Below are 23537 nucleotides of genomic sequence, written 5' to 3'. Positions count from 1 at the left end.
AATCCTTTATGAAGACTCCCCTCTGTGTGCCCAGGTCATGCCAGACCCTGGAGATAGGAGCCAAGAGTAGCATCAGACCAGGGACAAGCTAGTCTAAGTGCCTACAGGTCACCCTGAAGTGAAGCTCAGAAGAACAGTGGTCAGGATTGGAAAGACTCCCCAGGTCCTAGACCCTACCTCAGCCCCACCCCCACCCCAGGCCCTGAACCCCCAGGGCCTTAAAGCTAGTGCCTCCAATCCACTCATAGCTGTTTATAGCTGTTTTTAATAGCATCTCTTTCACACTAAGAAGTATAGTCCTAACAGTATAGTTAGGACATTGTGGAGGTCACCTTTGTCATTGCTCCACACTGAACAGTGGGAGTGGTAGATGATGAGGACAGGAAGAAGGCCATTCTCCATTCACCTTTCCCATCATGCCCTCACTAACTTCCGTGTACGATGTTCTGGCCTCACATTGCTCAAGACACTAATGAGCTCACAGTATCTCCTGGACCCAACATGGACTTCCTGTTTCAGAGCCTCTGACCACTGAGCTCTGTGGACTGCCATTCGGGCAATGAGAGCCCAGAGTCAAACTGTTGACAGACCTTCGGATTGCTAGTGGAAAGCTGCTGGGGAAGCATCTTCAGTCGGGCACAAGCAGGCCAAGCTCTAGAGTTCAGGGGATAGAGTCAGGGCCAATGGCAAGCAAAAGAGCAGGCCAGCCACAAACCCACAGTGGGGTGGGAGTCTCTCGCATCTTGTGTCTCTTGCCTGGGAGGGTGGCAGATGCCTACTTCATCCCATCTTGGCTGCTGAGTCCCATGAAGAAAGGTTGCTGCCACCCTGGACATTCTTGGGATGCAGGTCATTTGTTAGCTGTGGCTGGTGAAGTCAAGTCTCTAGGCATCCTAGGATCTTGAGAACAATGAGCAATACAGCATCTTCTCCCTGCCCCCCTGTAGCGTCCGAAACGGGGAGGGTCCGAGCATCTTGTAAAGCAGAGTCTAGGCTCAGAATAGGAGCGAGGAGGCTGAGATCGATGCCTAAAGGTCTGTCAAAGGGCCAGCCATAGATCAAATGCATCTGACCCTGACCAGGTACCATTGTCCATGGTCCCCAACTGGTTTAGATGGCTTCAGAGTTAGGGGAGTCAGGGACTGGATCTGTAAAAGAAAGGATAAAGTGAATAAGAGGGTGCCTGTGTCCCCTTATTCAACTCTGCACCATGAAGATTCCCCAGTGACGGGGGGTGGGGGATGGGGGGGTGGGGTCCCTGCAGAGCTTCGATCCTAACATGTTATCAGTCAGGGTGCTGAAAAACCAGGTGACACTCACCCAGGGAAGGGAAGAAGACATCCCCAGGGCCTGGAGGAGACAAAGGTGTGCCAGGGTCAGAGAGAAGGTGCCGCCCTGACTCTGAAGGTTGCCGTTGAGCCACATAGGACAGTGGGGGCCTGGTCTTGGCCTCAGGTATCCCCTGGAAGGGTGGAGTAGTCTCAAAGCCTGGGTTTTCAATTCCTTGGGTGTTGTTGCTAGAGAAACAGAATTAGAGGTGATCAGTGCCCCCTCAGAGCACTTCTATCCTTCTTATCTCCCCTTCCTTTTCTTCTCTTCCCATCTGGGACAAGGGCAATTTGTGAAAGCCTTCCAGCTATGAGGTTCTAGTGGGATTACTGGTCAACCTTGATCTAATCTGAAAAGCTATCTCCATCATACACACTGTAGGACAGAGACCAAGCTTCTGAAGCTGGTTAATTCTTAGCCTAAGCTAGCCCATGCCCAAGCACAGATAACATTGTCCTACCTATCCATCTCTGATTCCATCCTACCCCACCCCCACCCCTACCCAGAGCAGCCACTGGCTTCCTCCTGCATGCTCAGCCTGACAGTTTTCTCTCAGAGTGCCTGGTACAGCCAAGCCACCACCATGCCACCGGACCCCCACCCCTTGGAGAATGCAGGCTGAGCAAGGCTCATAGGTGAGGGCGGGGCAGACAAGGGGCACCATTACCCAGAAAAGGGGTGTGATTGGTGTTTGTGGTCATGAGCTTCCTTCACATGCTGAAGTGTCTGCCCAGGCAGCTACTCCCATTCCTGCCCATCCTAAGCCAGGCTGACGACTAAGACCCAGAGGTGCCCACTAAAAGCATCTCCAAGCAGAACCAGGGCCTAGCAGGGGTGAAGGTTCTACACAGAGTGGCCCAGCAGCCCAGATGTGCCAGATGCAGCTCTGACCATCTGTGTATTTTGCTGAGCAAGGACCTCACACCACACAGAAACACCCCTTCCCTGATACCTGGTCCTAGAAGTTTCTCAAAGTCACTCTGGGCCTTACCTGTCCATTCTCACCAACTCCTGGGCACCTAGAGATAGACAGAAAAGTTGGTCACAGAAAGGAAGCCTTTTGCAGACCCCACTGCCTGCACTGGCCCATGCCCAGGCATCCTTACTGTTCCCTGAGGAGGCCTGAGTTCCATGTATCTGTCTAGCAGGTGGACCCAAGGCTCAGCCACCTTTGTGTACAAGTGAAATGCATCCACACTTTCTACATGTGGGATGATATTTGGCCCCAGACTGACACTTTCCCAAAGAGCATGGCAGTGCTAGACTTTGAAATTTTAAGTTTCAACCAAAGGCCAGGCCCCTGCACGTGCTGACTTTGGTCTCTATTGGCAAGTTTGTCTCTCTGGGCTGTAGCCACAACTTGGTGAGTGTGGACAGTTCAAGGTCAGGTCCTAGAATTAGAGGGTTCTTTCTTCCCTCAGTCTTCCCATCACTTCCCAGTTTTTCTACCCACTTTCTCCCCCCCCCCCCCGCCCCCTGCACAAGCCCCACTTCAGCCCTGCCTTGGTGTCTCCCTAAAACTGGCCATCATCCAAATGCAGCAACACCCAACTTCCCATTTTCTTGCAGCTCCCCACACCCTCACACAGAGCCTTCTTTCAGGAGGAGGTTTGCATGGGGAATGGAGCTAGGGAAGGGGCATCTGCAAGACAAACACGGGGAAGTTGCACAAAGTTCCTGAAATCGAGTTCACTTCTGCTGACAGAGTAGCTCTGTGTCAGGCTGCGTGGGCCAAGATCATCCTTGCTTGCCACCTTGCTCTGGGGTAAAGATGGTGACCTCCACTTTAGAGCTGGAGACACTGAGCTGCCTCTTCTTCTCTTTTGTCTCGAGCATGCTCATTCCTAGGCAACCCAGCCCAGGACTTGGGAACTTTCTGGCCAGAGTGTACACCATGAGCTAACCTGCTGCCCCTGGGGCAGATGCTGAGACTTGCTGGCTGCTTGGTTCCCAACATTCCACAGGTGCTACTCTGGGATCTGTGTAGAACCCCCCATATGCCTCTGCCTGCCCTTTGGCACTTTGTCTTTCTAAAGACCTGGCACCTCTGATGTCTCATGTTTCTGTTGCTGAATCTGAAATCAGAAGATAGATTTGGGGACTTTTGTTTGGGGGCTGAGAGGAGACTCGAAATAATTGCGTTAGAGGATAATTTTCTTTCTTTGTTTGTTTGATTGTTTGTTGAGATAGGTAGGGTCTTACTTTGTGGCTCTGGCTGCCTTAGAACTTACTATGTAGATCAGGCTAAACTCGGATTTACAGAACTCTTTCTGCCTCTGCCTCCCAGAGCACTGGAATTACAGAGCTGTGCTAGAAGAGAAATTCTTGTTCCTTTCCTGTTACTGTACACAGGATATCCTTACTCTGGGACAGGAGCCTGCTATGGCATAGTATAAAGTGTTCCCCATTCCAAGGGGCTCTTCTCTAAGCCCAGGTCACATGTCTTCCTGGGGCAGATAGGAAGTTTAGAGCCAATGCTGGGGCCTGTGTCTTCAGAACCCCACAAGAATGGCATTTTGGCCATTCTTTCTCTCTCTCTCTCTCTCTCTCTCTCTCTCTCTCTCTCTCTCTCTCTCCTCTCTCTCTCTCTCTGTCTCCCTCCCTCCCTCCTTCCCTCTCTCCTTCTCTTCAGTTTTCTTTCCTCCAGCCACCTCCATCCCACTAGGTCCCATGAGCAGAATAGGAACCCTGCAGAGATACCTGTAAGAAAGGCCAGGCCCAACAAAAGCTGAGTGAAGCCCCTACATACACTTGCAGCCACTACCCAAAAGGGTGTGCTTTCCAATTCTTGTCCCCTGATCTGACTATGTGACCAGGCAGTGCTGTTGTCTGGACAATGGAAACATAAAGAAAGCACCTTGGGATCCATCCAGAGCCTAGCTTCTGGGAAGAGGGACCAGCTAGCTCTTCAAGTCATTTCTGCCTCCCCCCCCCCAGCAGAGCCCAGGGTTCTTCCTCCACTCTAACCTGTTACATGCTCCACACTGCTGCTTTAGGGATGCCCACAGGCAGGCTAATAACTGGATAAAACAGTCTGAGAGGAAGGGTGAGGAGGCCACAGCCCACAGTGGCCCACTGTGGGGCTCCAGTCTAGGCCTCCAGGAAAGAGGGTAGGGGGAACAGCAGGCTGATTGGGAGGTGAAGAGGAGGGCAGAGGAAATCTGGTGTGACTGGGTGACAATAGTCTTCATTCAATTACCTTCTGCAGCTAGGCAGAAGGAAGAGGCTGGGGAGGAACTGCCAGAACAGAGCACTCCCTACCCACCGGACCCCCCACCCCTTGGAGAACGCAGGCTGAGCAAGGCTCATAGGAGAGGGCAGGGCAGACAAGAGACAATGTTACCCAGAAAAGGTGTGTGATTGGTGTTTGTGGTCATGAACTTGAAGCCTGGCTCCACTGTTTATTTGTAGTGTTTTATTAGGCAAGTCAGGGAACCTTCCCTGGCCTCGGTTTGCCCATCTATAAAATGAGGACAGGAACATCCTCTATTTGAATTGTTATAGTGACTAAGTGAGGCACAGATGTGACAACTTGGCACAGTGCCTGGCAGGGTAGCCCCATCGGCTGTGGGGGAGGGGGGCACCTCAGCTCTACACTCACAATGTCTTGTGACATTCAGTTAGTCAGTTAACTTGCCGAGCCTGGGCTTTCGCCTGTGAAAGGAAGAGGACAACTTATGCCACCACTAAAAGCTCTGCTATTTCTTGACACCCCCGAAACTCATTTCTGCCCCCCAGCAACTGCTGCCCATTACAAAACAAATCCACCCATCGGCTCAAGAAGGTCTCCAAATGATCTTTGAGTGGCAACATCTTTATAAGCCAGTTTGAGTTAGCCCCACCATGCTTTGTAGTTACCTACTCATTTGTATGGAGTGCCAAGCCAGCCCTGCCTGCTGGCAAACATCAGGCTCAGAGAAAGGCAGGTGCAGGTGCCTTTCCCTCTCAGCCATAGAGCCAGATCCTTGTAGAGGTACAGAAGAGTGGGGAAGGACGATACAGTCCTCATGTCCCATGCTTTTATTGGCCTCCCAGCCAGGAAACCCTATCACCATCCCAGAAGATGGTACTTACGGCGGTGAGAGGCCACCTGCCTCTGCTTATAGACCAGGAGCAGGATGAGTGGGAGGCAGAGGATCCCCACGATGCAGGCACCCGTGGCCAGGGCCGCAGCAGTGATGCCTGGAAGGACAAAAGCAGCTGATATGATGGTCCCCTTCCCACCGCTTCTCCCAAAGGCACACTGAGACACAGGGTGACTACAGAGGTGCTCAGATTCTATCAGCTTGGAGAAGGGGCCTGGGCAGGAATGAAGGCTGCATAGCGTTTGTGGAAAGGTTTTCAAGCTCTGTGGGGACAGGCTCTGGAGGTAGGTATGTGGGTGGGCCTAGCTGCCCAGGAAGGCTTAGGAAACCTTTGTAAAGCCAGCCTGACTGTAGTTCCTTTACTCCAACGAGGCACCCATTGTAGAAAAGCTTAGTCAGCACCTGGAGCCAGGCTCTTGCTGGGAAGGTGGGAGGCACTCTTGGAAGCAGTTACCCAAACCACCCCACGGCATATGCCAGGTCCTTTCAGAAGAGGCAGGATGAGAGGCCCAAGAAACAGGGCCCCATAACCAGATCCTTAGTGGCCTGCAGAGGCCAGGGAGGTCTAGTGACCTTTCAGAGACAGCCCTAAGTCCCCCCCCTCACCCCCACCCCAGGGGACACAAGGAAATAAGGCTCACGACACAGAAAGCTCCAAAGAAGAGAGAACAAACCCCTTGTCCTGCCTACAAGAGAAAGCTAGGCCACCCTGGACCTCAGGATGTCCACACAAAGGCCCTTCACACCCAATGCCAAGGCTCAAGGTTGAAAGAAGCCCAAGTGACTAAAACAAATTAGAACCACAGTGTTGCGGAACAGCAAGGACGTAATTTCTTACGTGCCACTGGTATTTAAAGATGGATATTTTACTGCAATGAAAACAAAATGCTTCAGCCTCACCAAGCATGATGGGTCATGCCTTTACTCCCAGCACTTGAAGCAGAGGCAGGGGCAGGGGCAGGGGCAGAGGGATCTCTGTGAGTTCAAGGCCAGCTGGTCTACATAGTGAGTTCTAGGACAGCCAGGACTGTAGCGAGAGACCTTGTCTCAAATAAATAAACAAACAGTCCATTCTTTAAGGGGATCCTTGAGCTCCATCGGGTAAGGCTCCTGCAAGTTTGGCCTCTTGATATCACACACACACACACACACACACACACATACACACACACACACACACACGCACCAATTACAGGAGAATAAAATCTGCAGCAAGAATTAGAGCACTGTCTAGGGACATAGCACGCTTAGCTGGATGAACAGCCTCCCAAGTTCCATTCCCAGCACTTGGGGCAGAGGGAAGACTAGAGAAATGCTATTTTTGATTCACATCTTTACATCACCAAAAAACGAAGGTACGGGGTTTTTTGTTTGTTTGTTTTTCCTTTTTTTTGGTTTTTCTAGACAGGGTTTCTCCATGTAGCCCTAGCTGTCCTGGACTCACTTTGTTGACCAGGCTGGACTTGAACTCACAGAGATCCGCCTGCCTCTGCCTCCCAAGTGCTGGGATTAAAGGCGTGCGCCACCATGCCCAGCCAAGGTACAGGTTTAAAAATAGTCAGTAAAGCGTTCGCTCTACAAGCATGAGTTTGGCTCTCCAGATCCCTTTTAATTTTAATTTTCTGGTTTTTCGAGACAGAATCTCTCTGTGTAGCCTTGGCTGGCCTAGACTCACTTTGTAGACCAGGCTGGCCTCGAACTCACAGTGATACACGTGCCTCTACCTCCCAAGTGCTGGGATTAAAGGCATGCTCCACCAGTAACTGTAAACCCCAGGGGTGTGGAGCTAGACGCAGGAGAACCCTTGGGGGATCACAGGCCAGCCAGCTTCACCAAACTATAAGTGGTAGATTTAGTGAGAGAGCCTGCTTCAAAGACTTACATGCACACACAGGAATGGATACACATGCATAAAATCCAAGTCTCTTCCTTCCCCTCACACAGTCCTCACCCATCTAGATCTGGTCTTCTCTCTTGGGATCACATGAGAATGTTCGCCTGACTCCCCAAGCACTTTGGCTATCTCGCTGTTTACCCAGACACCCACCTCACTCTTCCCAGGTCTCTATTATATACAGCTTGCCCAGAATTGATGCAAACATCCCTGTCTGCTGGGGACATTGTTTACTTCCATCTTCAACAGTACTCATTTTACAGCAAGGACCCCTTGGGTTCAGATTTCTGCTCACGCCGGCAGTACATCTGGACCTAAGCACTTAGCGTCAGAGCACTGAGCCAGGGAGCCTTGTGTGCGTGTTTTTCTCCTAGGCTGTTGCAAAATTGTCTCGGAAAGGGCCACGCCACTGCATGAGCCCTATAGCATGGGGGCTTGGTTTATTTCAGTCCATCTGCTGACTCCAGGAGTTTAGCTGGGAACAGACGAGCCCTTGGAACCACAACTGGCGTAAGCCCGTTTCCTTCCCAATTTGAGCCTTTCGATATGCTAAAACATGGCTAGCATCTCCTGTCATAGGATCAGGTTCATCTCCAGAGACCTCTGGGAGCCAGATATGCCTTGGTCTACATGCTGCCTCTGCACTTTACTTGGGAACAAGGGCCATTTTTATCCCACTGTATGCTAAACAACCTGGAAGCATAAATTCGCTCACAGCGAGCTATATGGAACTGAGCAGACCATTGGCAGGCACTTTAGAAGTACTCATTGGTATGGAAACAGTACCGATTGCTAGGCAAATTGCAAAGGAAGCTCCAATCCACAGTAAAGCAGAGTCCCTGCAGGTTTTAATGTGGCTGCATTTGAACATGGGATATTGAAAGTAAAAACATCCTATAATTCATACGGTTCAGTGTGGCTAAACCCCATCCAAGGACCTTACTGTGGGCAATTGAGAAGCTGGCTGCAAAAGCACTTTTGTCTCATCCTATAGTTACTAAGCAACCTGTGGTGCAGTTAGCCAGGTGCTCACAACCTGCCTTGGAGGTTTGGCCAGGACCCCTCTGCCTGACCCTCTGGTCTGCAAGTGGCAATCCTGCCCTCTATCGCCCCTTTGGTTTCACTTCCAGAGCCTGTTTCTTTATATGCTGGATTTGTTCGGACTACTGTGGGGACTGGAGGTAGGTATGTGAGCCTGGATGCCCTTGGAGGCTTAAGATACCTTTGCAAAACCTAACTGCACTTCTCCTTACTTCAAGGAGGCACCCACTGCAGGAAAAACTTAGTCACCATCTGAAGCCATGCTCTTCCTGGGAAGGTGGCGAGGCACTGGTGGAAGCAGTTACTCAAACCACCTCGTGGGATGTGCCAGGCCCTTTCAAAACAGGCAGGATGAGAAGCCCCAGCTTGCTCAGCCTATGCCCAAGGCCTGCCAGGTACACTGTGGGTGTACACAAAGGAGGCTGAGAAAGGTGTCTGGCAAAGCCTGTTGCATTAGGGCTGGGAAGAGTAGAGATGGGCTGCCCAGTCCTGCCCTGATCTCAGGGGAAATCCAAAGCCTGTCGGCAATGCTATGAAATGCCAGCCCACACCTTTGACAGCCCCTTCCCCTTAGCCCATACACTTCCTCTTACCTGAAACCCACTTGGACTTGTTCCTAGTTTAATCTAGCTATTCTCCCATAGGGTAACATTTAGCCACTCAGACTGGAATTAGGAAAGGAAAACACACAAACCCAGTGAGTGCTGTGGTTGAGCACTTGTGCATGAAAGAGAGTTGATGTTGGGGCCTTCCAAAGTTAATGAACAGTACAGAATAGTTCTCAGTTGCTGGCCCTGGGGCCTGTTTAGCAAAGGTCTGGGTGGCCAGGTAAAAGCCCTAGAAATGTGTTAAGAAACTCCTATAATCGCAGTACTCAGGAGGCAGAGGCAGGTGGATCTCTGTGAGTTCGAGGCCAGCCTGATCTACAAAGCAAGTCTAGGACAACCAAAGCTACACAGAGAAACCCTGTCTTGAAAAACCAAAAAGAAAAAAAGAAACTCGTCCGTGTCCACCATCCGTTTCCATACTGCCCTGGCACGGGAATAGATAAAGTACCTTTGGGTGCTAACATCCAATGGCTAGTGTGCATCAGGAGGAGATAGGAGCTCACACTTCCATGGTGCTGGAACTACTCTTACAAGCTAGTGGCTGAGTGGTCGACACAGCCTTCATCCCTCCCAACTATTTTGATCTCTAGCTTCCTGGGCCTGAGACACAGCACATTTCCCATCCCTGAGGCAGCCCCTTAAATAGCATGTGCTTCCGTGTTATGGGCATACAATTACCCCCATTCTTCAATGGAGAAATGATACAGAAAGTAGCAGAGCATCCCAGATTCTCCAGGCACCCAGGAACCAACCCTGGCTTAGTGCCTAGTGTCTAGACTACTGGAGCCAGGAATATGGAAGGGGCCTTCGGAGGTCATCAGAGACATCCCCCTGCCCCCAACAGCTGCTGAGGGAGCAGGCATGTTCTTTTGGCCCTCAATAAGCCAATTCTCTGGACAATAGCTCAGGAAAGCAGGAGCCAGAGATTCACAGCTCCAAGAATTGATGAGGATTGAAAACATCAAACCCTAAGGATGGGGGAAAAAAGACTAAGCACCTTGGAGGTCAAGGTCAAGGCTTCCACCTCACCCTTGGGTATCTTCCCTAGAGTCTCAGGAATAGAAACAGCTCCAACATCCGCAGCTTGAACCCTCTACCATCTTGTATCTCTATCCCCAAGGCTGAAAACATGTGGCTTATTTTTCACAAAGTCCTGTTGTAGCTGGCTGTGGCACTTCACATCTGGAATCTCAGAAGCTGGGAGGCAGAGGCAGGAGGATTGCTGCAAGTCTGAGGCCAGGCTTATTCTACATAGCAAGTTCCAGGCCAGCCAGGATCTGCCTAAACCTCATTTTTCCCCACCCATGACATGCAGGCAGTAGCAGAAGCAGGAGTTTGCTGAGACAGATTCTTTGCAGGGCCAGGGTGATTGCTCAGAGCGAAGGAGCCATGGGGGAAGTGAACATTGCCTATTCCCCACCGCTGTGTCCCTCAAATGCATACATGTATGAACATGGTATGAGCTGCTTCATGGGATGGAAGAGGATGCTGAGAGGGGAAGTGAGGACAGTACCGTGGCTTGGTGCTGAGCAGACATTTGAGCTCAGTAGCGTGCGTGGCAGAAGAAGGACTTGAGCCAAAGGCCTCACTGCCACACTGGTGTGCCTCTCATTCAATTTTATACATGGTGGGGTCGTTGGTTGGTTTGAAATACAAGTAATTTGAGTAGAAGGAAGTTGTCTTGGTTGTTGAGTTGGGGCTTGACTCGAGGCTGTAGTTCCATGGTCCCTATTCTTCTGGCTCATCCTACTAGAGGCCAGGGTCACAATTTTTACTTCTGCCTCTCTAGGGCATAAGCAAGAGCTGGCTCACCCTGAATGCCTGACAACCCTCTAAGCCATAGCCCTCTCCTTATGGAAGTGTGGGGCACCCTGAGACATGTCCCCGTGCCTCCTATATATGCCACGGGGCATTCTCAGACAAACTTCTATGTGCCCAGCCTCCCTGAGAGCAAAGCCCACTAACTCGCCCCTAAGATTTCTCTCTGGGCCTGCACCAGGGCTGACAGCCACACCCTGTGCTCTGGATGTCCAGTCTCCTTCCACAGGCAGGGGCAATGAGCTATGAACAGAGCTGGAAAGGCTACAGTCAAGTCCATGCCACACCAATGGGCAGTGGGAATACGTGCCACCTCCGTAGGGCGTGAGTGGTGATGTGAGCTTCACAGAGTGGGCAGTGGCAGGAGCAGGGGCTTCTGGGGCCACAGTCAAGAAGGAACAGGGAACCAGAAGCAGCAGAGACAGAATGGGGAACTGCAAGCATATGGTACTGAAGCGAGAGTCCAGCCCAGGGTCTGGGCCCACGGTAAAGGCAGAAAGAGTACACAGAAGATATTAGGGGGCGGGGCAGTCCTTACTGTCACTGTCCTGTTCATTTGACTTGTACGCAGTACATGTAGATAGAGACTCTTTGCCTGTGGGAACAATGAGAGGTCTGGTAAGTGACTGTGAGGCCCGTGTGGTCAGTGATACAAGATAATCACATGTCTGCACCCCCATACATGCACTCACTCCTTATACACCCACATACCCTTGAGTGCCACGTCACTCACAGTCTCATATATAGCCTCACATATAATCATGTGACAGATATGCAGACACCTCCTCCCTCTACCCTCCCCCCCACTCCCCAACCCAAACTCCCAGCCATGTGCAGATGCCTCACCTGTCAGTACCTGCAGCTCCATGTACCCGTAGAGCCGTTGTTCTGGGTGATGGTGTTTGAATTCTACTGCCAGACAACAGTAGAGGCCACTGTCCCGCTGAGTCACATTGCTCATGGTGATTGAGAAGTTACCGTGGTTGTCGAAAGCTAGCTCTAGCCCATGTGCCTGGGCATGGTCATGGCTGACATTGGCTGCCTGGTGACTTCCATGGTGTGCATGTGGGTGCTGGCCTGTGAAGTTGCGTATGGGCTGGTGTTCCTTGCACACCTGAACCTCACTTCGTGAGCTGAGGTACCACTGCCTGTAGAAGGTCACGCCATGCCCTTTGGGCACAAGGCCCAGAATCCTGCAGGTGAGGGTGACATTCTGCCCCTCAGGGCACACGTACAAAGAATAAGGTGTGGCAATCTTGAAGGCTGCTGCCAGACCTGCTCAGAGAGAGGAGAGCCCCTGTCACCTGCCTGAATGAGTGCCACTCCTGGGCACCCTCAGGATGAGTAGAAAGCTTGACTTCAACCACTCCCCCCCCTTACTTAATACACATCCATCACAAACCCACACAGGAAGAGCCTTCAGGCCTCCCAAGTGGGAAGGGAGAAGGGAGGAGGAAAGTTGAGCCAAACAAAAGACTGGCCTGGCCAGCCAACATGGGACCTTCTCCCAAGCAACCCAGGCTAGCCCCAAGCATACTCCGTAGCTGAAGATGACCCTGAATAGATCTTCCGGTCTCTACCTCTCAAGTGCTGATATTATGAACACAGGCCATCAGCCCAGCTTAAAAGGAACAGAGTCTCCAACCTAGGACTCTGTGCATGCTGGGGAGCATGCCAGCAGCCGAGCCATAGCCACAGCCTGAGCCAAGTCTTTTGAGACTAGACTATGAGCTGGCAACCCTGCTCCTTGGACTAACTGCATAAGCCATTTTCTGCCCCTGTAAGAAAAAGGACATTCATGCAGCATACGTTGGGAGAAGAGAGATGGGGATGATGGGGATGCTAAAGTGTGTGGGGGCCTCTGATCATCACATCTTAGCGTTACTTTGGTTTTCACTCACATTGCAGCGGCTGCAGAAGATCTCATAGAGAAAGAGGGTTTGGAATACGTAGAGAGACTAGCAATGGAGGGCTGGGATCATAGCTCTATTAGAAAAAGGGTTGCCTCAAAAACTCGGGGACCCATGTTTCGATCCCTAGAAGCCAGGTGGAAATCCTGGCATGTTAGGACAGGTCTGTAATTCCAGGGATGGTGAGATGGGAGGTAGAAACAGGTGGGTGCCTAGAAACACACTGGGCACCTAGCCTAGACTTGGCAAAGTTCCAAATCAGTGAGAGACCCTGTCCCAAAAGGTAGGAGGGACACCTGCCACCAAGCCTAATGACCTGAGTTCAGTCCACAGGAGAGAACCAATTCCTGCAAGTTGTCATTTGCTTTCATGCCAATGCCATGAATTATATATATATATATACATATATATATATGCATAAAATAAATACATAGTTATTTTAGAAAGTGAACAATGACACCTGAGGCTGTCCTCTGACTTCCATATCCAAACATGAACATAACACACACACACACACACACACACACACACACACACACACACACACACACACACACATACACACAAGCAAGCACGCATGCATGTTCCTTTAACTCCTCCGCCCAGAGGACCTCCTCCTCTGATGCTCCCTCCCTGCCCTCAGAGGAGTTCGGGACCTTTGGTGCCAGGCTGGGAACCCCCCCTAAAGCTCTGACAGCCTGGCCCAGTGCAAAGAGCAGCAGCCTGGTGTGGCTTTTGGAGTTGGACCAGGGCTGCACTTGGGTCCAGTGACACTGAGTCATTAAGCTGAGCCTCAGACTCACTGGAGGACAAAAATGAAAACATCAACAGAGGCGGGTGAGTGTTGAGGCCAGGACATGACCTGTCCTAAAAGTATTCTGTCTGAAATGCAAGAAACACTTCCAAGGAGAGGGGCAGAAATCCAATGCAACGAAGATGCTAGCTTCAAACTCTTTGCCATAAAGATAGGAATGACCAGTAACAGCTAATGATCTAGTGCTGGAGAGCCTGTGTGTGTCAGTTAGACTATGAGAGGGACAACAATCCCATGGCCCTGAAGGATGCCTGTAGGAGTGGGATCTTAGACCTACAAAGTAAGGAAGGCAGGCATTCCAGAACCTTCATCCCTCAGCCCGGCCCATACACAAGAGATTTCTGTAATGCTGTTGCCAAGGTGAGCAGAGATTTCAGAACTTCTTTCGTGAGATACCATCTCCTTTTCAGGCAGTGACAGGCCCAGGAATAGAAAGTGGTTTTTTTGTCTCAAGTTGCAGAGGGTCTGGAGTCAGGGCCTGAACCATAGTAACCTCAAAGAAAACAGGCTTCCCAGAAAACTGTGAGATGCAATGACGTATGTTTGTGTCCTGTGCCCAGGGGTCTGGTACATGTGACAGCCCAAGACAGAGAGAGAGAGAGAGAGAGAGAGAGAGAGAGAGAGAGAGAGAGAGAGAGAGAGAGAGAGAGAGAGGGCTTGGGTTCTTCACATTTCATTATTGGGGTGACCAAGTTCACAGACAGGGTAAAGCAGCTTGCTTGCTCACCACCCCACAGCAAGGGACCACTGGAGACCCGACTCCAACCCAGGCCTTTGACCATGAACGTAGGTTTTTGATTTTGGTTTTGCCTTTTTATGTACTTGGTGGCAGGGGCTGGGCAGGGGGTGGTTGCTAACACTGAAAAGGTTTGGATTTGTGGCTTGGGTGAATTTGCTCCATGGTTAAAAGCACTGGCTATTCTTCTAGAGGACCTGGGTCGAATTCCCAGCACCCACATGGTGGCTCACAGCTGTCTCTAACTCCGGTTCCAAGGGATCCGATGCCCTCTTATGGCCTCCTCAGACTTAAGGCATGCACATGGTGCACAGATACTCATTCAGGGGGAAAGAACCCAGGCCCTGTCTGGGGGAGGGGGGAGAGGAAGTGGGGGGCATCCCACGGTCATCAAGGTTCATCAAGACCTCTTCCTGAGTTAGTGGGAAGGAGAAGCTGTTTTGGGATCAGGGCTGGGTTGCAGGAGGCCAGGTAAGAGTGGGCAGGAAAGACAAAGGGTTTGTCCTGAAGGAGAACAGGAGGGCGAGAAGTATAGCATCCCTTATGTCTGAGGCTCAGAGCAGCCTGTCCCTGGGAGGATACTCCAGGGCACAGGGCCACAGAAAACAACACACAGCAGGCAGAAGGGCCTAGGCACATACCTGCAGACACACAAACTCTCTCTCTCTCTCTCTCTCTCTCTCTCTCTCTCTCTCTCTCTCTCTCTCTCTCTCTCTCACACACACACACACACACACACACACACACACACACACACTGTTGGGCCTCACCCAGCCCAGCTGAAATTATAATTACTTGGAGGGAGGATGTAGCTCATTGTCAGCTTCAGATCCCCTAGGCCACCTGGGTCATTGTGGAGGACCAGGAAAGTGGGTGGGGAGGAAGGTCCCTGGCTCTAGGGTAGCCAAGTTCACATGGGACTGAAAAGCTCCCCAAGCCCAGGCGGTAGCGTGTCCAGGGAAAAGCACTACCCTTGGCTCCCTACTCCCACCCAACAAGTAAGACCACCTGCAGGAAGGATGCTGTGAGCTAGGAAAATTCCAGATCTGGGGACTGCTATAACTCTGTCCTGGACCCCTGGCGCCTCCTTAGGCTGGGCCTTAACCATGTGGAGCTATGCAGATCCCACCCTTCTCTGGGCCTCCTTAGGCTTTGTCTGCACTTAGGAGAGTCCAACCTGCTGAAGCCCTTCAGCTCTGCTCTCAGGTCCACTTCTTTCTACTTTCATTATTTTTAGTTGTGTGTGTGTGTGTGTGCGCACGCGCGTACACACACACATGCCTGCACACATGCACACACGTGTTTTTCTACATGTGCATATGTACACATGAATGGCCCAGAGGCCAGAGGTGTCAGGTCTCCTAGAGCTGGAATTAGACATTTGTAAGCTGCCTAATGTGAAGGATGCTGGGAACCAAGCCCAGGTCCTCTGGAAAAGCAACAAGTGCTCTTAATTCCAAACCACTTCTCCAGGCCCCTCAGGGCCCCTTCTTTTGTTAGGCATTTCATCCCAAGGTGGATATAACCCTTAGTCCATGTATTTTTGTATTATCATTATCACCCTTATTATATGTGTATGGGGTCTATCTCTCTGTCTCTGTCTCTGTCTCTGTCTCTGTCTCTGTCTCTCTCTCTCTCTCTCTCTGTGTGTGTGTGTGTGTGTGTGTGTGTGTGTGTTCATTTGAGACAGGATTTCTCTGTGTAGCGTTGGCTGTCCTGGACTCACTTTGTAGACCAGGCTGGCTTCGAACCACAGAGAAATGCCTGCCTCTGCCTCACAAGTGCTGGGATTAAAAGCATGTGCCACCACTGCCTGGCCTTTTATGGGGTTTCTTGTTTGGCTTTGGGTCCTAGGGGGTCAGTTGGTTGTTCTTTGTTTGTTTTTGTTGTTGTTGTTGTTTGTTTGTTTGATTTTGGTTTTGGTTTTGTTTGTTTTTGTGAGATAGTCTTTTGCTACGCAGCTCAGGCTTGTCTAAAACTCAGAGGAACCTCCCCAGGGCAAAGGCTGCAGACTAAAGCCCAGGCTGGCCTTGCATTTGTGAGGGATTATAGGCAGCTGCTCCAAGCTATACCTCATGTCCTGTTTTTTTTTTAAGATAAAACTGAAATAAGGTGACTTGCTTGAGGCCACACAACCCTCTGTAGCTGAGAGGAGACCCACAGCCTTCAACCAGCAGGCAGACAGGAAGAGCACTGCCTTTAACCATCCTCCCTGGGTGGAGCTTACGTTTCATCTTTCAGCTTTTTGGAGAGGAGTTGACCCCGAGCTGACCCCTACAGTCATAGCAACTGTCCTTTCTGTTCCTCAGCCCCAAACCAAAATATTCTTTCTTTCTTTTATAATTTGTTTTTATTGTATGTGCATTGGTGTTTTGCCTGCATGTCTGCCTGTGTGAGGGTTACAGACAGCCATGAGCTGCCATGTGGGTGCTGGGAATTGAACCCTGGTGTCTTAGGAGAGCAGGCAGTGCTCTTAACCACTGAACCATCTCTCCAGCCCCCCACTCCCAAAAAATTCTTTCATTCCACAAGTATTTAGCACGATCTTAGCAGGCTCAAGGCAGAGGCTGTGGAGCTTAGAGCTCCCTGAGGGAGCAGTCTTTGCAAACTTTTGTAGCCATTGGTGCCCAGCTAGGGCACAACCCCTAGGGAAAGTTTCAAAGGAACTCTTACTTGGCATCCTCTCGGGTCTTGTTTTTGAGACTGTCACCTCTTGCCACACACCAAGCTCTGTGGTATACAGGGGATGGGTGTGTGGGTGTGGGTGTGGACAAGCTTTAGTATTGTTTTCCCTGACAGGCATGCTAGCTTTACCCACAGTCACCAAGGCAACACCCCAGTTTTTGGAGGTGGGTCCCGAGCTTGATTGGCTAGGCCAGGAAGGCCCCACCCAGACAGCTGAGGTCTGTCCAGCTGCTAGCTCGCCGAGTAAACAATTATTTGACTGTCTGCAGTTGCTGGCCTTGCACTAGATGAGAGAGATGGGGGATCTCTGGCCTTCCGGGCTTGGGAACTGATCCCAGGTCACAGGCCCCATTTCCCAGGATGCTCTCCAGGTGTTTGAGGTTTGGAAAGCCTGGGCTATACTTTTATCAAGATGTATGGTACAGAGGGAAACAGAGGGGCAGGGTCCAGTCAAAACCCAAAGGAAGTGCCCCAGGGTGAAGGCTGTAGGCTGAAGCCAGCAGGTCTGTGTGCAGCTCCTCTGGCTAGTGAGGACAAAGGGCATCTCAGATGTGTTTATTGATCCCTGCTCCAGCAGGAAGTATCCATTCATATGGACCAAGGAGTCTGGAGAGGGGAAGCAGATCTCTATGGGAGGAAGCCACACTTCCAGCACCTTGGGAAAACGGCCTGCATTCAGGGATAGAGCTCCTAGCCACTGTGCCTCCTGGGGAGGACCTGGGCAGTGGGCCAGGGCATTGGCTGGGGAGGCTCCTCTAGAGGGTTCTTAGAGAGACTTGAGGCCTCTCCGAGGAGGACTCAACCCCATGCCACTTCAAACAGGTCCTCAGGGGTCAGGCCAGGGAGACTTCCTCAGATCTGATTCCATCCATTGCAAGGGGCTCACGTGATAGTATTGTTTTAAGCGTTCATACACGGGCTTGTTTATTTAATTAATTTGCAAGCCTGTGAGATAGAAACCTGTCTAGACTCACAGAGAAAGAGTTGTGATAGAATTCAAACCCAGGCCTCTGAGGAGCTGTTGCTTTTTCAAGAGAATAACGAGAGGCTGGCTCCGCCTCCTTCCCACAGATGGACAGCTGACCTGGCCAATGAGGGCTTAGTTTGCCTGGCAGTGTTAACAACGCAAATGGTTTTACTTTTGATTTTACATTGAATAACATTGAATCATAAAGAAAAGTAGTTGTTCCTATTTCAGTATTCTCTCAGCCCGGGTTATATCAAAAAGAAAGCCCTATTTGATGCCACTATATCGTCAAAACATCCTTTTCTTTCTTTTTGTTTTGTTTTATTTTATTTACTTTTACTTCATTTATTTCTATAAGAGACAGCAACAGGTTTTACATGCTGAGCCTTGCCCAGGCTAACTTTCCAGCTAACATTTAATTCCCTTACTTAGCTTGCCAATGGTGTTCTTTTATATGCTCTATTTATGGCCAATGATACTAATTTTCCACTTGTGACGCTGACTTAAAATTTCCCTTAAAATTTTTACTTTAAAGAAAAGCGTAGATCTAAAGGAAAAACAAGTAGGTAGCTATTCGGCAGATAGTACGTACAGGTGATGAGCAATTGAACCCAGAATGCACCAAGGGGAATTACCCTTCCCCCTCCCGAAGAGGAGAGCATCAGCCAGCAGCAGCCACACCACCCAGCCAGTTGGGGGAGGTGTGGGCTTGGAGCCCTGTGATAGAGGAGTCGCTGAGGCAAGACTGGACCTTGTTCCCTTGGTAGCTCAGACCCTATACAGAAAAGCTAAAGGGAAGGAGGGCTTGCCTAGGAGCAGAGCACAGCAAGGTCCTAGCATCCCTTGCTTCCCTCTGGAGGTGGTCAACAAAAAATAGGCTGTACAGAGATGGGATGTGAGAGAGAGAGAGAGACCACAGATAAGCACATCCTAGGCTAGGCTGCCTATGATGGTGGCCTGATGGATAGGGGACTTAGGAGGAGAATGTCCAGGCACCCCTGTGGCCATTTCAGACTATCAGTCCAGAAGGGCAGCTAGAACCAGCCTGGGCATCCTTCAGGTTCAAGGGGTCTGGGATACGCATTCTCAGTGATATTTCTTCCCATGGGCTTCCAATGACCTGGGCTCTCATCAGGGCTCTGTAGGCAATCATAAGCTCAGCTGGAAAGCCACTGGTATGGAGTCCTCAGAAACCAGGAGCTGTCGCACTATCCACTTCACAAGGACAGGGCACCATGGAAAGTTTTGCCCATCAGCTCCACATAGCTGTGTTTAAAAGATGAAAGATCACCCCCCCACAACCCTGTGTTACAGGTGGAGACTTAGCCAAGGATGCTAAGAAGCCAGCCCAGCTCACCGATGGCTAGATAAGACTTGAACACGGGTCTATGAAATAGCTAAGCTAGAGCTGGAGCTGGTGGAAGACCTGGCATGCAGATTTACCCCAGACCCCTCCAGGCCATGGCCCAGCCAGACCTTCGAAAAGGAATCCATAGGTATCAGAAGCCAGCGCTGCTTTCTGGCAAGAACAGACCTATAGTTGCCTTTGAACCAGTTGCGTATAGACCTCAAGCTCAATATGCCAGGTTCAGTCAGTACCAACAGGCCACATGGGCCCTGAGGACCCTTTGCTTCTTCTGTTTAGGCCTACAATCCTGTATACTGAACATACAGATGAGGAGGTGCCCCACCCACCCACCACCCCTTTAACTTCCATTGGTTGCCCTTTCCCAGATCCACAGCAGGGAAGCACTGGTGCCTTAAGACAGCCCCACTCAGCTCAGTACTCCCTAAGTGTTTCTGGCCTGTGGGCATCCCATGGCATTGCCATCTCTAGTCTCAGTGTACTGGGCGGGGCTCAAGGATTTCCTAAGAGCTGACCACTGCTGCCTCAGAGGCTTGCAGCACTGAGTTTACTCAATAGGGCCTTGCAGCCTTGTTTACCATGAAGGGGGAAGCCAGCTGCCCCTCTCTCACACCAGTGCACCCATGTGAATAGGGCTCTTGGGTCAGACTAAGGACAGGCAAGGTAATAACTTCCTCAAATCTTAGCCTGTGGGGAAGAGGTTCTGCACCCCCTGGGGTCTAGGACTCCGGGCTCCCCCATCCCCACCCCATCAGCCCATGACTGGCCAAGAAAGGAGTATGTTCCATGTGCCCCAAGCATCTCTTAAGCTCTGACTGTTAGTAGTACCCTACACACACACACACACACACACACACACACACACACACACACACACACACACACACACACACACACACACACACCTTTTCAACCTGCCCCAAACACTCACCCTGCCCCAAACACAATTCTGCCCAAGGCAACAGCACAGAAGCTGCTGGGAGAGTGGTCTCAGGGTTAGGGTACACACACACACACACACACACACACACACACACACACACACACACACACACCTTGGTCTCAGGGTTAGGGTACACACACACACACACACACACACACACACACACACACACACCTTTTCACCCTGCCCCAAACACTCGCCCTGCCCCAAACACAATTCTGCCCAAGGCAACAGCACAGAAGCTGCTGGGAGAGTGGTCTCAGCCCTCAGCCTTCGAGACCAAGTAGGCCTCCTAGACCTGAAAGAGCGCTGGAGTGGTCACACCTGTTAGAACCCCAAGCTAAAAGGTTTCTTTGTTTCTTTCCTGAAAACCTCCCAGAGTTCTAATTACCTCCCTGAGCTGAGCTAGGGGGAGGTGGCCTTCAGCTCACCAAGTACTTTAAGTAGCCAAGAGTGGCAGCTGTGCAACCTTCTGAGCTTGGAGGCACAATAGGACCGGGGGATTCCTGGCTCCCCTCAGGGCCTCTGCTGTTGGATGTTCCCTCCCTGCTTGCCTCTGCTTTGATTCTCTAGGACTTAGTTTCCCAAATTGGGGTTGCTGAACAGAAGGCATCCCACTCACGCAAGGGTAGGGGCAAGAAAGGGGACCCATGGAGTCACTTAGGGGAAAGATGGTAGTCTGTGGTAGATTCAGTACTGGCCTTCCTGCCTGCTGCTGTCCCCTGGTGCTGCGAATTTGACAAGCCCCCACCTGGATCAGTACCAACCCATACCCCCCCACCCCCCTCAGTCTCCTGTCCCTTAGAGTGATAGGGCCTAGGGCTTAAGTTGTCCTGGCTACAGGGTGTGAGTGCCTTCTTTGTTGTCAGAGGTTCAGGCCAGCCTCTCTCAGGGTTGATAAGAAGTTCCCTATCTCTCCTCCCTTTCCTTCCCTTAACCCCTCTTCTTTCTCTTCTGATGTGGCCATTGGTTCCCTCTGCCTACCATCTCCACCCTGACACTTATGAATCCTTCTGCGCCTGGCACTGTCCCTGGACCCTTTCAAAAGCTACCTGTACAGTGGGTTCTCTGGGGAAAGGTTTTAACAAGCAGTGAAGGGAGTAGGGGGTCCCCTTTTTCTTTGAGATCCTCTGCTCTGAGCAAGCAAGGATGGGGTTCTGGGGGAACTGCCATGTCCCTGGATGAGGTACTAATTGTGAGTCTGGACTTTGGAAGTCTGGAATTGTGAGTCTGGACTTTGGAAGTGACCACCTCCCAGTGTGAGGCTTCTATGTCTGTGCCTAGGAATTATCCAGGCCCCTGGGGTGAGCTGGTTGCTGGGCTCAGGGAGTGTCCCATGTCTTCCCTAGTGCCCCTTACTGGCTACTCAACTGCAATCTGGCTAAATGACAGGACCCCACTAATCATTCAAATGTGCCATCAGACTTTCAGTATAGAGCAGGTAACAACGCTGCTCATATCTGGGAGTGTCCATCAAGACTCACCCAGGAGTGTCAAAGGGGATGGGGTACTGGGTCACAGCACCACACCCCCTAAATCCTCTAAGACTCTGATGCAAGAAGGCAGGGAGATGCCCAGGTATCAAAATCCAGTCAGCAACCACTATAGGACTGGGGTGACTCTCACCTTGGCTTTCTCCTGCCTTGCAGAAACTCTTCATGGTCCCTGCTCTGGGCTCTCTGGGGAGGGAAGTGTCTGGCAGGCTGTCCCCAAGAGAGACCTTTGCCTGCTGTTTTGGCAGCTGTTAGCACTTACAGATGTGTCCACTGTAGGAGGAAGCCACCACTGGACCTTGCTGGGCTGTCCCAGCGGCCTCAAAGCAGAGGTAGGGTGGAGGTCACCGAAGGCTGAGGGGATTCAAGGCACTCCCATCCTGCCTAGGTCCCCACCACCACCCTACAGGACTGTACTCCTTAGCGCTCTTCCCTAGCACCCCACTGCTTGCAAACCTTACCTCTGGATGCAGCCAGGAAAAGGAGCAGGGTTCCCCAGCACGGGCCGCTGGCCTCTGGCACCCTGGGGACACCCATGTCGCCGTCGAGTCGAGAAACGGGAGAAACAGAGTGTTCTTTGAGCAAGCGGGGCTCCCGGAGCGCAGGGAGCCAGCTGTACAGGCCGCCTGCCAGAGTGAGTGCCGAGCCCACAGTGCGGCGGGCGGCCGAGACAGCTCCCCGCCCAGCAGCGCCCCCAAGGGGCGGCGGGCGGTACTGCGTCTCTAGGGCCTGGAGGGGGCGGGGCTGGTCTTGCAGATAGACGCGGCAAGTGTCCAACCAGCCACTTCCCTCTGCCTGTCACGGTGTGTTTCAGAGATTATGATGGCGTGCATACTAAGGAGTGAATCCAAGCCTAACCCTGTCTGATTTGCAGTTCTCCTAGTCTGGAAGCAGGGACTTTGCCTCAGTGTTCCAGTCGCCCAAGGCTAACCTCCAAGGCTAACAGAGGAAAGGATGGGTGGGTGATAGATAAGTAAGTGAAATCTGAAGTTCACAATGAGTTTAGCAAGAAGGAAGGAGTTTGGCCCACTCTGTACTCGTGTACCCTGCATCTGAGACACCCTAGTACAATCATGCCTACATGATTGTACTACCTGAACCAGACAGGACATGTGCAAGCCTAGAACTTCCCAACCTCAGGATTTGCTGTTGGTGTGCCCCATGGAATCTTGTCAGCCTCTTTCCCCCAGGACTACACCCACTGGTGGCCAATTATCACAGGCTCACTTTATTCCATTTTTGTTGTTGTTTTGTTTAGTTTGTAATTTACATGGAGTTTTGTTTGTTTTGGCTTTGTTTGTATTGTTTTGTTTGGGTGGAGTTTCGTTTGTGGTTTTTAGTGTTTTTAGCTTTTTGAGACAGGATGTTGTCATGTAGCTCAGGCTGGCCTCAAGAGTCTCCTCACTCAGCCTATTGCATGTTGGGATTACAGGAGTACTCTGCCATGCCCCTTCAGCAGACTCACTCCTATGCTGTCCTCCTGGCCCTCGTAGACATCTCTCCTCTCCTCTACACTCATCCATGTTTTTGTCATCACTTAGAGTTAGCTCCGCTCTGTTCTTTCCTGGCCTGACCTTGGAGCCCCCACTCCCACCCTTTCTGTCAGTACTTCCTTCAGCCACAACACCATGTCTGAGATACCAGCCAGCTAATTCCTAACCTGAGTTCTCCTGCATACCCAAACATACTGGGTCTTGAGGACCCTAACCTCCCACAGTGATGGGGTTACAGGTACGCACCATCATGCCCAGTTTATGCCATGATCGAGTCAAACATAGAAGCGTACTCTACCAGCTGATTCATTGCTGGACATCGGATCCAAGGCCTCACATATGCCAGGCAAGTGTC

The 23537-nt window shown here is 51.2% G+C and overlaps 2 protein-coding genes across 2 annotated transcripts in view; one reads left to right on the top strand and one right to left on the bottom strand.

Annotated features, from left to right (window-relative positions):
* Cdh23 (cadherin related 23) overlaps positions 1-23537 on the top strand; it is a 373665-nt gene that overhangs the window by 301476 nt on the left and 48652 nt on the right. The window lies entirely within an intron of this gene.
* Vsir (V-set immunoregulatory receptor) lies at positions 956-22358 on the bottom strand. Its single transcript, XM_051153106.1, has 7 exons — positions 22151-22358; positions 11622-12050; positions 11314-11370; positions 5404-5511; positions 2321-2348; positions 1321-1517; positions 956-1148 (listed from the first exon to the last, which is right to left on the bottom strand). The coding sequence occupies exons 1-7, from the start codon at positions 22224-22226 to the stop codon at positions 1111-1113; spliced, it is 933 nt and encodes a 310-aa protein (XP_051009063.1). The 5' UTR covers positions 22227-22358; the 3' UTR covers positions 956-1110.

Source organism: Acomys russatus, chromosome 11, assembly GCF_903995435.1.
Source record: "Acomys russatus chromosome 11, mAcoRus1.1, whole genome shotgun sequence".
Lineage (NCBI taxonomy): Eukaryota > Metazoa > Chordata > Mammalia > Rodentia > Muridae > Acomys > Acomys russatus.
Note: the sequence above shows the minus strand (reverse complement) of the source record. Positions and strands in the feature narration are given on the sequence as shown.